At 44.2% G+C, this 14,257-nt stretch overlaps 2 protein-coding genes across 2 annotated transcripts; both read left to right on the top strand.

Annotated features, from left to right (window-relative positions):
• Window positions 1-1,641: 1,641 nt before the first annotated feature.
• On the top strand, window positions 1,642-3,003 carry N7511_008097 (MFS multidrug transporter; the record flags this gene model as incomplete). Its single annotated transcript, XM_057130474.1, has 4 exons — window positions 1,642-1,874; window positions 1,932-2,441; window positions 2,496-2,688; window positions 2,710-3,003. 4 exons carry the CDS (start codon window positions 1,642-1,644, stop codon window positions 3,001-3,003), a joined length of 1,230 nt encoding a protein of 409 aa, XP_056982257.1.
• A 6,728-nt stretch (window positions 3,004-9,731) lies between these two features.
• N7511_008098 (uncharacterized protein) lies at window positions 9,732-10,240 on the top strand (the record flags this gene model as incomplete). Its single annotated transcript, XM_057130475.1, has 2 exons — window positions 9,732-9,818; window positions 10,076-10,240. The coding sequence occupies 2 exons, from the start codon at window positions 9,732-9,734 to the stop codon at window positions 10,238-10,240; spliced, it is 252 nt and encodes an 83-aa protein (XP_056982258.1).
• Window positions 10,241-14,257: the final 4,017 nt, after the last annotated feature.

Genomic DNA, 14,257 nt, shown 5'->3' on the forward strand with positions numbered 1-14,257 from the left:
ACTGCTTTCACAAAACTATTTTTGTTAGAGTAGACAAATATATGTGAATGTTTCACGCGTTGGGCTGAATTTTTTTAGATAACCAGCTTAAGCTACTACTTTTATCTTCTCTCTGTATATATCAGCTACAGCTTTTTTACCGGATTTTAGAGTGTCTGTTCAGCTTTCTGCTATCATAAAATACACGCGCTATTTGAATCGTAGCAACAATTCTAGTCTAGAGAAAGTATCTTGTCAAAAGAACGTGATTGTGCATGGACCAAAGCCTGCATCACCATGAAACTCAAAACACACAGGGTATAAATCTCTTAGTCCGAACAGAATAGGCATCCCAGGAATCTTTGAATGTTTCACGCAGAAGCTTCTCCTCCTCCGGCACTCGTATGGAAGCACATATTGGAACCAAGATCAAGTTCAAAATGAAGTGAATGACTGCCAGATACGGGATTTTGAGCAAGACACTTGGCCAAAAGCAAGCAACAGCTCCATCGGGCCGCATAAACAAAAAAGTCATTGCTATGTTGTTTACCGCATGGGATGAGTACGACGGATGCCGAACGTAACCATAGATGCCAGTCGTGACCAATTGACTCGGAGTACTCAGATTATATGTGAAGTTTGAGCCCAGCTGAGAATATGCGGATATGCGAATCTTGCCGGAGACCACGATGAGAAGCATTAGGGTAGTGGTATACCAATTCCAGGTGAAGAGCGTTTGACTGACATGATCCCTCGGAATAAATGATGGTTGCCGCTGGGACGAGTAGAGCGCGGCGAGAAGCGCATGGAGAGAAGCCCAAAAAAATATATAAAGCCGGTACAATGACCAAAATCGCATGATCCCCAGTCGGCTGAGGGTGTCACTAGCTTTGACATTTTTTGCCAACGGTACTGGTCTGGTCTGGCATTGGTAGCTGTAGTAGCCGCTGACCAAGAGACCAAGTGGGAAAAAGATAGAACCCAGGCTAGACATCGCGATATATTGAATTGCAAATGAATCTTAGGCCGGGACGTGTGGATCGAAAGGTTCACTGGTATACTTATCAGTCTCGATGAACGCTTTAAGCCCTTGATTCGAATCGGATATGAAATTGACGGTCAAAGCTTCGCATGAGCGAAAAATAGTCAGACCCTTCAGCGATTCGGGAAATCAAGGGGAGTGGAGCGCAATCTAAGAACGTAATAGCGGTATCAAGCATGGCCTTTCTATGATAGGATCTCATGGATAACATTATGCACGTACTACATAAAATGCACAGTATTTGGTCAGATCTCCTTGCTTGATCGATGGTGCTACCTAAGAAACGTCCAGGTGTATATGTGACGTGTACGTAAGTATGTTCAGCTGACCTTTGGCGAATTCCAGACACTGAATCCTTTGCTGCTCTTGCAACTACCATTATACCTTGCTTTGCTTGGCAGGGGGACATTCTTGGGCACATTTTTCATAGTAAAGATCGCTTACGAAGTGCGCATCCGCAGGTAAAGTGGAAGTTGGATATGCAAGGAGAAACGGGTCTTCATCACAGTCATCATCATATCATGCCTATCGATGAATGGAATAGAGAATAATACCCACCAAAATTTATCCTGATCAAGACTACCTGCGGCGTGTGCGGACGACTGCAACTACAAATCACCATGCACAATGATGCTGAAGATTTGGGGTTCCGAGGAGAAGAAGTCACCGAAGACTGTGAACCGACCATCTACTTCCACAACATCTTTCAGGAATGCCTTTTCGTATTGACTGCGACCATGGCCGTAGGCCAAACATCATTCTTTACAGGTCTAGTCACAGTAATCACGGCGTCTATTGGGCATGAACTCGATATGAGCTCGACCGAAATTACTTGGATCAGTGCCGGAATGGCGTAAGTAACCTAGTCTCCCAGTTTTACTTGGCGATAGGATATTAAACTCCGCAACAGGCTTACCAGTGGAGCGTTTCTCCTACCCTGTGGAAAAATTGCCGATGTCTTTGGTCGAAAGAGAATATTTACGACAGCCTTGGCCGGGTTTTCGGCAGCATTATTAGTCTCTGGCTTTGCGAAATCCCCAGTCTTTATGGACATATTTTCGGGTATTTTAGGTTTATTTGCTGCAGTCGCAGTACCTCCAGCGGTTGGAACTTTGGGAACCATTTATGAAAAGCCTTCTAAAAGGAAGAACCGAGCGTTTGCGTGCTTCAGCGCTGGAAATCCTCTTGGATTCGTGGGGGGAATGCTCATCTCGGGTATTGCTGCTGAAGTTGCCAATTGGAGAGTATCATTCTGGACCTTGTCTGTTCTGTATGCTGCTTTCACCGTCCTCGCAATATGGACAATGCCTGGTGACCCCATTCTCGTCCATTTGTCGCTAGGGAATTTTTGGAAAAGATGTGATCCTCTCGGCATGCTCCTTTCTGTGACTGGAATTGCATTTCTATCAGCATCATTATCGTGAGTTTTTAATCATGGAAATGAATCGTATATTTTTCAATTTGTTGATTCCAGCAGTTTGGCGGGAGACGCACCACGTGGCTGGAGAGAACCCTACGTCCTAAGCCTTCTCATTCTAGGCATCGCTCTCATCTCTATTTTTCTGTGGTGGCAGTCCATTTACTCTATACCTCTAATGCCTTTACACGTGTGGAAAAATCGAACTTTCTCCTTAGCAAGCACACCCTCTGCCCTAACTGCCTGTGGCGTTTTGACTGACTCTTCCTAGCTTGTGGCAACTTTGTCACTTGGATACACTGGATTTGCCGCCTCTCAATTTTGGATGGCTTTGTATATGCAGAGAGTTCAGAAGCTTTCCTCACTCGAGATTACAGTTCGACTGTTACCATTGGCCATCAATGGTCTTTTTGTCAACGTCATATGCGGACTGATATTACACAAAGTTAGCAGCAAGCTATTGATGATCATTGCCTCCTTGGCTTACACGACATCTTTTCTCATTATGAGTTTCACGGACGATAATAGCTCTTACTGGGGCTTTTACTTCCCCCCATGGTTTTAATGGTTATCGGTGCAGATATTCAATTCAACATAGCAAATGTAAGACTACCTCCACAATGGCTATCAATCCTGAATGCTGAAGTCAGTGAGCGCAGATGTACGTAATGTCTTCATTTTCTTCCTTGGATCAGTCCTTGGCCGGGAGCATCTTCAACGCCATCACGAAACTTTGCACTGCTCTCGGTCTGGGTATTACGACCACCATTTACGAGTCCATGTCAGATGGCCAATCTGAAAGCCCGATCAGACCTTACTTGGGGACATACTGGTTTGCAGCTGGACTGGCTGGGGCCTCGATATTACTTTTGCCATTTCTGAATTTGGGAACCCAAGGTGGGGAAGTGGTTGAAGCCCAGGAAGCAAGAAATGACCATATTTGAGAGGCGTAAGCGCCAGCCATTGTATACATATCTTTGTATATGCGCTTCATCCCACCTGACAAGTACTTCAATTTTATCCTGCCTTTACAAAAGTCAGCAAGAGAAGGCTATTGATAGCCTGGGAACCCAAAAATATGCTTTCGGGTATATTATGTTAGCAGTCACAATATCCACAGGGGAATTGTAACTGTTATTTCCTATATAATGGATGATCATAGAAGGAAAAATGCGAATGTTCAAGTCCAGAGGGTATACTGAACCTTATATCTGCTAGAAAACCTTAAGCTAAACCTTAACTTGTCCGATTCCTAGATAATAAATCAAGCATGGTAGCCGGCTATTAGCCGATTCAAAGTATAGGCTATAGCTAGGAGCTATGATTTTTAATACACCCCCTTATTATTGAAAGTATTTGAATCTACCATTATAATAAATGGATATAACTAGTCCCATTAAACGATCAGGTTGAACCTTAAACTATACCGAATAGTCTCAAATTGAGGCTTAGTAATAGCTTCGTTATACCATGGGCGACATTAATGATATTTAGGACGTAGTCTAACGTGGTTTTACCTTGCTTGAATCTCAATATATCAAGACCTCAAGAAATACCTCGTTAAGCTATCTATAGGGATTACCGACTTACTATCACTTAAAATACGCAGTGAAGGGGGGATCCTACAGGGGATCCCGACTCTACCTGTCCGCTGCGAACAGGTCGGCCACTAGGGGTAGTAGGACTAAAGGAAAGGAGAGCACATGGGGGTGGATCAGAAGAGAACTTGTGTCTGTCTTGCTCTACTGTGCGTAGAGAGGCCTCAAATACATCACAAATGCTGAATTACTCATAGACCGCTACTTCATGCAGTAAGCAGTTCCCCTATCATAGTAGTTATCAGTATATGAATACTAACCAGAGAAAGATGAAATCAGATCATATCCATAAAAATAGGACAAGAATATGAAAGAATATATAAAAAGGAAGAAAAACACATATCTAAGCGCGAATCTTATTTTTGAACCTGCGCCACCACCAGGCCATCTACGGCCACCGAATCAATTGCAAGTTATATCTAACTCCCTTGCGTATCTTTTGGCACCGGTTTGATACCCGTACGACCATGGTTGCGCCCGGGAGCTAGTGGCCTGCCCTATTAGGGGGGTCCGAGAAAACTCTGCGTATGAAAACAACACCTCCGAACGCGTACTAGCAATTAACCACGATGCCTAGATGATTCTAAGCTTCGTCAAAAACGACGGTAAGGTCTAGCCCGTGATACTAGAATTCGTTAAGAATAGACTTCCGCAGAACCCAGTACTGGGTCGAATCCTTCAACCCAGAACCCAACCCAGCACTGGGTTGGGTCGAAACCTCATAACCCGGACCCAACCCGGACCCAGTACTGGGGCCCCAGTAAACCCAACAATAACCCAGTTGGACCCAACTTTGGCATAAATCCTGGCATAAACCTGCTTAGTTATCTAAATAGAATACCGTTTTTTTTTCATGTTTTGCTTCATACCCAAGAATTCTACTCTTCTCACCAAGAAGCCGCTTGAAATCTTAAGAAATCTCTATATAAATAGCATGAATCTATCTCTTTCACTATCAAAAACTCCTCAAGATGCTATATTTCATATAGAGTATAGTACATAGGTGTTTGGGAAGATCTACCCTGCTGAAGTTGTAGAAATATATGTTCAATATATTTAAACCTAGTATGTATTTTCTTATAGATGTTAAGAGTACAAAAGATGTAATCATTTCTTCATTTGTGGATAATATTAATTGATCAAATGATCAAGTAGGTTCTCTTATTTATCTTTACATCGTGGAATTGACATTTAAACCATACTGTGTGTCGAAATGCCTAGTCTTAGCCCTTTGGAGTCCCTATAGGATGAAATATTTTGAAGGATCTACATAAAACTGGGGTGGGAATTGGGTATTTGCTGGTTTTTGACTGGGTTATTGCTGGGTTACTAGGTCAGACCTATATATCATGAGCTTAATAGGCCAATCGGAGGAGTATAGTCATCTAGCCGGGTATAGTTCGTTTGATCTATCAACTACTAAATTCACTAACAAGTTTCTAATATATTCATGATCTCTGATTCCTCCCTTACTTGATCATTTAACTTAATACTAATCTATCATTATGTCTTAAAGCCAGTTTTCAGACTTCGTATCGTCATTTTATAGGGAATTTAGTGATTCATAAGTGCTTACTCCCCCCGTAAGTATATAGACCCAAGAACCCTAGGAATCTCGTATCCTCCGATTAGGTGATCTGACTCCTACGCCGGTCCCTTCTTCCCTTACGCGCGTTGGCTCCGACCGTAGGAAGATATTTCTTCTTTACGACAAGATGGTTCATTCGGAATGGGTAGACTGGTGGCTAGGAACTGAATATAGCTCGAAAAGCAAGATTAATTGGGACTTAAGACGCTATACAGAGGTCTAGGATAGTTACCACTAGGTCGCTCAAATCATCGATAGGGTACCAAAGGTTATGTGCAAACGTTGTGGCAAGATCTTAGAGCATCCTTATTCTACTAGCCTAGGTAGTATAGGGAGCAGAGTGCAGTACTATAGTATATCAACGATCATAAAGTATCTTAGGACAGCTAGATATATACGCTCGGATAATAAGAAGAATTCGGGGATCACAAAGGTTCTATAGACTAAGGTAAAGTATAGCCCCTAGCTCTATAAGTCTATAGTTTTACTGATTAATAGCGATTCGACTTCCTAGGCAGAAAGTTCAGCTACGCCCTTCTTATGCCAAGAATAGGAAGAAGATATTCTTCAGTTCCTTACCCTTAACCGCCTGCCATTCAATCTAGTCGAATATATATCATTCAAACGTCTCTTCCACAAAGCTCGCTCTACCCCAGCCATTTTGCCATTCCCTTCCGCCGATACTATACGTCGCCGACTCGGGAGTATAGTCAAAGATCGATAGCAGCGTATCCTTCGCACGCTACCCCCTCGCTCTAAGATATCCATTGCGCTTGACTGCTAGACGTCTCCTTTCTCGTAGGCATTTATAGCTATTACCGGCTATTTTATTAACGCCGATTGGGTTTATCGCGAGGTGCTTCTTAGGTTTAAACCGGTTTCTGGTTCATATACCGGTGATAACCTTAGTGGTATTCTTTTAGAAACCCTCGTAGAGCATGAAATTACGGATAGGGTCTTTGGATTAACAACGGATAATACGTCGAATAACAAGACGTTGGCTACTGCTCTTTAGTAAGCGTTACTAGATAGAGTTTTTATTACCCGAATCCTATGCCTTGCCCACGTTATTCAGCTTAGTCTAAACTAGCTTCTTTCTCGGATCAAGGTAGGTCCCACAAATGACTTGACTGAGATAAAGTGGATAGAGAAGCAGTCAAACCTCGCCCGGCAAAATGCGAAGCAACAGTCTGATTTATATCAGATCTCTTCCACATTAAACAAGATCCGCTTTCTTGCAGTTTATATTAATACGAGTCCTTAGCGCCGAGAGACATTCTATGGACTTTAGATAACCGATATCAAGATTGTGTTACGCACTTGCTTCCGGGTCGTCGCTATGTTAGAAGATTCCCTGGGTTATACTTGCCTGGTTGCTGACTTCCAACCTCAACGATCTGTCTCTCAACCGTACCGTTGCCTAACAGGCCTTATACGGGCTAAGTCCTTTCGAGGGTATCGAGGAGCGATGCCAAGTAGAGCGCCGAGTTAGTCTATACCGAGATATAGGCCTTCCCGTGGTGTTGTCAAGTTATAATCAAGTTATACGAGTCACAAAGGTTTCTAAATAGTAGACACAAGTAACAATGTTGGATTGAACACGAAGAACTAAACTAGATACATGAGGTCCTATATATATCCCGAGTTCTTCCTATAGATGAGTAGAAAGTAGAACAGTAGAACTGTTCTACTCGACGACTGTCGACTGTTCTACTACTTGCATGATCACGTGATGATCGTGTCATTGGTTATTGCGGTAATCACGGAGACGGTGAGTCGGGGGCCGAAAGTGGCCTTTCTCTTACCGTCACTCAGCGTTGTGGTGTAATCTAGGTGATGGTAAATCAAGGGCCGAAAAAGGCGCCTGCCTTGTTCGTCCAATCGCATCTCCCTGCTCGCTTGTCACGTGATCCGGTGGGTCGGTCGATCGACTGGTTCATGACCGCCCATCAACAAGTTGCGGCCCCATATTGATTGGTGCCTGGCATGTCCGTAACACTATAAAGGTATCTCCGTGGATCACGCTATATAGTTGATTTTGGACCGAATATACCGGGCATAGGGACTAGGTGTTACGGACATACCAGGCACCAATCAGTATGGGACCGCAACTTGTTGATGGGCGGTCATGGACCAGTCGATCAACCAACCCACCAGGATCACGTGACGAACAGTCAGGAAGGTTACACCACAACGCTAGGTGCCGATAGGGCCACTTACGGCCCCCTCAGCACAAACACATATTCTCCCCCATAAGAATATTGGAATTACGTCAGCCTAACCACGTGATCATGCAAGTAGTAGATGGGTATGGTGGTTTACGAGTAGATCCTGCCAAGGCGCATCTACCAGTCTACCATCTACCATTCTACCAAGGAAGAACTAGGGATATATAGGACCTCATGTATCTAGTTTAGTTCTTCGTGTTCAATCATCCATTGTTACTTGTGTCTACCTTTGGAAACCTTCGTGACTCGTACAACTTAGTTATCACTTGACAACACTACGATCTAAGCCAATACTTCGGTATAGACTTGATCGGCGCTCTACTTGGCATCGCTCCTCGATACCCTCTCAAAAGGACTTAGCCCGTATAAGGCCTGTTAGGCAACGGTACGGTTGAGAGACAGATCGTTGAGGTTGGAAGTCAGCAACCAGGCAAGTATAATCCAGCAAGTCTTCTAACATAGCGACGACCCGGAAGCAAGTGCGTAACACTAGGTAAGAAGGTAAGCATATTATTGCTAGACGTGGCCGGCGCCTACGATAACGTGTCCTATAAACGCCTTATTAGCAATATAAGGCGTATAGGCCTTAGTTAGATTGCCGACTAGGTATCTGCCTTCCTCACTAGCCGCAGTATAAGAATACGGCTCCCTAGCTACCTTAGTGAGGCATTCCCGACGCCTACGGGTATTCCCTAAGGATCTCCGATCTCTCCGATCCTATTCCTACTATTTAACACCCCTCTTATTAAGGGGTATTCATTCGAGCTATGGTACGGATCTATAGAGACATTTGGCTAGGTAGATGATACTTATATTCTGGCTATCTTAAATAGCTACGAAGAAAACGTCTAGCTTATTAAGAAAGCTCTCGAGAGAGCTAATAAATAGGCTAGGCGTTATACGGCAAGATTTATACCCGATAAGTTCGAATTAATCTATTTTAGTAACCCCAAAGACATAGGCACGTAATAGGAATAGAAACGGAAAACCAAAGTGTAGAAAAGGAAAACAACTATATAGAAATAGACTCCTCCTCTACCTCTACCTCCTTTACCCCTACCGCTACCGAGTATCTAGGATATCCCTGATAACCCCTACGGCCACGACCTAATGCTAGTGACTATGCCTGGCCACGAATCCGTCATAATCTAGCCATCCTAATATACTAAATATCTCGGTATCTAGCTCGACAAATATCTCAGTTTCGACGTATACCGAAAGAAGCTAATAGGCAAAGCGTTAGGTAGCCTAGAAGCCCTACGAGGTATCTCTAGGTCCACGTAGGGCGTATCACTAATATCTATACGTAAGCTCTACCAAGCTATTATTATCCCTTAGGCTCTCTAGGGTATCTCTGCCTAGTACTACCCGGCAGCGAGAACCATACTAGCCTAGGAGATAAAGAGGCTTAAGAATAAAGTGGTCAAACTGTAGAAGCGTGCGGTAGTGCTGATTAGCGGAGCTTTTAAAAGTATATCCGCGGCAGCGCTAGACATTGAGCTATTTCTACTACTAATAAGGCTTCGACTTAAGTAAAGTATCGAAGAATACGCTATTCGTATTCTTACCGGCCCCCGCTAGGCCTATCCTCTCTCGGCATTAATGGCTAGGAAGCCGAGGGAGAGAGCCCTAGGGGGGTAGTCACCCCTAGAAGCGCTAGTCTAGAAGAAAGGACCAATCAAACTTAATAAATCGGAGATATAGGAGGAAAAGGCGGCTTTTATGATACCCCCCTAGGTAAAACGGGTCTCCTACGTCATTGAGCCCGCCGAGGCGGCATTAGCCACCTATAAATCAACTATCTAACGGAAGAGAATCTAGGGTATTAAGAAGCTTATCAATACCGATACGACCAATCAAATAACACTAATATATACCGATGGCAGTGGCTTCGAAGGCCACATCGGAGCCGCCGCCATCAACCTATATGACGGGGACACCTTACTCTCCGACCGTGCCTATCTCAGTACGGAGGCGCAATCAACTATATACGCTACGGAGCTTAGCGGGATACAGATAGCACTAGCAAGGACTAGAGAAGACAACAAGGAACACACGGCTCGAGAAGTGATTCTTTTCTTAGACAGCTAGGCTGCTATCTAGGTAGTCCAAAACCCCCAGCGACCGTCGGGCCAGTACGTCCTTAGACACATTTATGAACACGTACGGGCCCTTCGGTCCGGATAATAAGAACGATATTAGACTAATATCACCCTCCGCTAGATCCCTACACACGTTAGTGTACCGGGTAACGAGGCTACAGATAGTAGCGCGAAATACGCGGCTCTCCAACTTACGGGAGGTGCGACCGGCGAGGGGATCGGAGCGGATAAACCCACTATCCGGCTCGCAGCGGCTGCCAAGCGTACGGTTCGAGCGCGTATTTAGGACCGGTAGGAAAAGCAGTGGGTAAGCGAGAGGACTACTCAGCCGACCAAGCGCTTGGTTATTCGGCCGAATAAGAAGGTATTAAGGTTATACGAAGGTCTCTCAAAGCCGAGATCCTCGATCTTGATACAAATAAGGTCGATGCGTATTGCGCTTCGACACTTCCTATTTAAGATCAAGGAATCGGAATCAGACCGATGCCCTTACGGAGAGGGTTCTTAGACCCCAAAACACGTCTTACTTTAACGTGAGACGTACGGGGATCTCCGCAAACGGCTTTTTAACCAGCTCCACGGAGCTAGGGTAAAAGCCATAGATTATGACTAGCTAGTTAATAACCCGTAGGCCACCCGCTACGTGGCCAAATTCATACACCGAACCGGTCTCCTTGCTTAGTTCCAACACGCTGAGTTTGACGCCGATGACGACCAAGAAGACCGAGAGGTTAGGGAGCAGAGTCCCGAAGACGCTAGGTACTCACCAATGCTTGCGCCTACGGCTAAGGGTGGAGAGACTACGTCCCTCAGCGCGCTATTCGACTATACGGTGCCGAATTGGACTAAAACTCTTCGGTCAGGACCAATCTAAACAGCAATTGAGGCTGAAGTGAGGATAGACGGGGCCTGTTTACGGCGATGCAGGAATTGAGATAGAGAGATGGGGGGTTGGAAAGGCAGATGGTGCATCTACGGTCGTTCTTTGTACCTGATACCTTCGGCACTAGGTCTTTCTTATGTTTTGGGTATGGGATTTGTATCTATGTCGAGCTAGTACCCAGTCTCTCTTTTGAGGACCAGCTCTCTTTCTGCGTTGTTGTCAGGCGTACGGAAGTTCTTGCTTCAACTGGATAGAAGCGCCTGCATAGCCATTACGATACTAGTTAGGCTGCATCAGGTTAATTGAACTTTGATTGATTGATTGATTGATATAAAAAGGAATTGATAGAAGAAGAGTGATATCTGAACAATGCTTCAGACTTGAGTACCTTTTTGGAGCAGGACTGCAAACCAAAGTTGACTAGAGGAGAGAATGTATACAAAAATCTCATGCTAAGAAACTGTATAAGAGCTATAAATAAAGCAAACTTACAAAAAGTCACCACGAGGGAATAGAGATTTCCATGAAAAGTCTAAACTACATGAAATCATAAAAGACTTCTGGAAACGTCTGTCTATGACTTCAAGATATAGCAACTAATTGGCAATTTTTGCTACGGATTACTACGGATATGACGTTTGTTGATGAGAGAGTTAATCAGAGAAGGAATACCTTACAGAGAGAAATAATTCCCTACCAAAGATGATTACAAATTTCACTATCAATCTGCAATTTCTAAACCTCTTCCAGTTCTTACGTAGTTATTGTCTTTCATTTACATAATTCTTACCCCTTTTACTTAATCTTCAGTAAGACATACGACTAGATAAGATAATTATAGGATGATATAGTTTTATTCGTAGGCTAGCAACCCATATTCGGATAATTTATCGTCACATCAATGGATAAGCTTAATAGCCGAATAATCATGACTGAGTAAGTAGCCACCAAGTAATTTCTCAGACACCTCATAGATGAAAATACTGCAATTCATTTGGGACAACAACTTAAGCTCAGTAAACATGAAAGAGAGCTTCTATTTCTTTCTTTCCTCTCTCTTCCCTCCTATCTCATCTAGCAATGTATGCAGTCTAGTGCTCTCTTCTCTTGTTTCTTCTGCTAGAACGACAAAACATCTCGCAATGGGAAGCACATAAAAATATCCAGAAATTTCTAAACAAAAAAAAAATTCAAATCAGGTCGTCGCAGTTGTCACATACTTTCCACAATCAGTTTCTCGATAGACTTATCGTCGATTCGAAGTCCAAGCCTCTTAGCAATTATTCGCCCACATTCCACTCTGTCACCCACAGGAGATGGCCCACCAAACATTGAAAGATTGCAAAACCTGATAGTCTCCTCATACACCTGTAACAGGGGCTTGGAATAGTCAGGTATAATGTAAGAATTTGGGCCATCAGAAGCTATGGCCATAAACGAGTAAATTATATCGCGAGGCTCAGTGCATTCCAGCTTGTTTATTATGGCATTCAGTAACAGAGTAGGAAGGAGCAACACGGACGGAAGATATTTTGACGGCCCCGGTTTGAGTAAAGATTTGCTTATCAGAATGCTTTTGACCATGTGCAGTGCATGTGGGTCCGGACAGAGTTGCAACTCTGGGTATATAAGACGGCATGTATCAAGAAATCGATTTCCTGATAGGATCTGAGAGCCGCATTGGAGGGTGAATGTGCATGCAAAGTATAGCTCTTGCCAAATCCAGACGCGGCGCCAGATGGTGCAGCTGTAGAGCTTTTTCAGACATGACAATGAGAGCCGGCCAGTTGAAAGGGTTTCAGTGGCTATCTTTCTCAAATCCTTTGCAACACTTTTGGATGTGCCAAGCCACAGCACCACCTGTCGTGCTGACTGGTATATTTGACTCATCATCTGGACCTGGTGTCCACGCTCGCGGAGGTCTTTCTGATTGATACAGAATTGATCAATCCATAAGACACGATCATTTGTTGGCGACCGGAGATGGCAGAGAGCGTTATAAATATTATTCCGCACTGAGATCTTGTATCCATTCAGAAAGATTGTTCGCTTCCAGTCAGTGGACGATCCCCATTCATAGGACAAAGCTTCATAGTTTGCAGGTGATCCTAATTTAACATGGGCTAGATGGCATTTGACTGGATCCGACATTCCACCTTTTGCCAGAGTGACCACCCGAATTTCGTTTGCATGTTGTAGAGGCGTATAAGAGAATGATGTTGACCGCGTTTGTGTTGAAATAGAACTCATAATGGCAAATGTCTTTTCAATAAGATGGATCAGCTTACCGTACTGCCATCCTCCTTGAAGGAACAATGGATTCACTAAATACTAGAGCATTGTCTCGGTTACGCCCTCAGACTGACTCGAGGCACGGGATAAGTAGCGGCAAAAAACGAAGCTCAATTGGTTGGAACTCAAGGAGACCCAGCAACCGGGCGTCAACCCATGCGTGGGTCATGGAACAAACCAATCATAGTTCACCCATGCCAACTACTGTACAGTACTTTTACGGCGTCATTTCTTTTTTTTTTTAATTGCCAATGATTGTTCCCCGGTTAACTGGGAGCTACTGCACTTCTACCCAGCAGCTTCATCTTCGATGGACACGAATTGTTTGAAGTTTTGATTAATAAACCCCGTATCTGCCTGCATCCTGCCGCGCGCCTCACGACCCTGCTATTAGGACATCATTTGAAACCCCTGATCATGACTCGTGAGAAATAGTCCATCGCAACTGTCCAAAGCCCAGGAATAGATGATCTTGCAAGTCTTGCGAGATTATTGAACGATGTCAACATTCCGTCCGCGCTCTGGGGCGTGAATGCTGCTGGCTGCTACGGAGGAGGCCTTTGCCCTTTGGTTTGTCGTCGAGATCACAGATAAGAGATTGACACAGGAATGGCTGACAGAAAACCAGGATATAGAGATCGTTATCAATGAAGCTGATCAAGCACAAACCTTTGAGTTGTTACGTTCTCATGGATGCCGCGCATCGCAGCCCCTGCCTGACCACCCTGGGTCAAACGACTTTGAAACATGGCGCGAGTTGGCTGTGCATCATAAGTACCAAGATCGGCGTCGCGTACGTCTTTGCACGACAATCTATGAGCTCCCCACAACTGGAGACGCATTCATCAATTCTTTCCTTCCATTTATAATGGTACACTCAGCCGAATCAGTGGGGTTGCCAGCAATTCCGCGCATATCAGGGATTGAACACTGTCCCAAAAGTGATATCGAGGGACTAACTCAAACAGACGAACCAAGCCCTCAAGAGGAAAAGGCCAATCAGGATTAAATTTAACTCAGCTGTCTTCCTTATTACATCTTAGGCTCCGAGGAATCTCACTCGAGTCTTCTAGTGCCCGAGTTTAGCTGTCTTGTGCAGTTCAACATGCATGTGATTTTGCAACTTGC

The sequence above is a fragment of the Penicillium nucicola genome (genome assembly GCF_028828085.1).
Source record: "Penicillium nucicola strain IBT 29836 chromosome Unknown utg000008l, whole genome shotgun sequence".
In the NCBI taxonomy this organism is placed as follows: Eukaryota; Fungi; Ascomycota; class Eurotiomycetes; order Eurotiales; family Aspergillaceae; genus Penicillium; species Penicillium nucicola.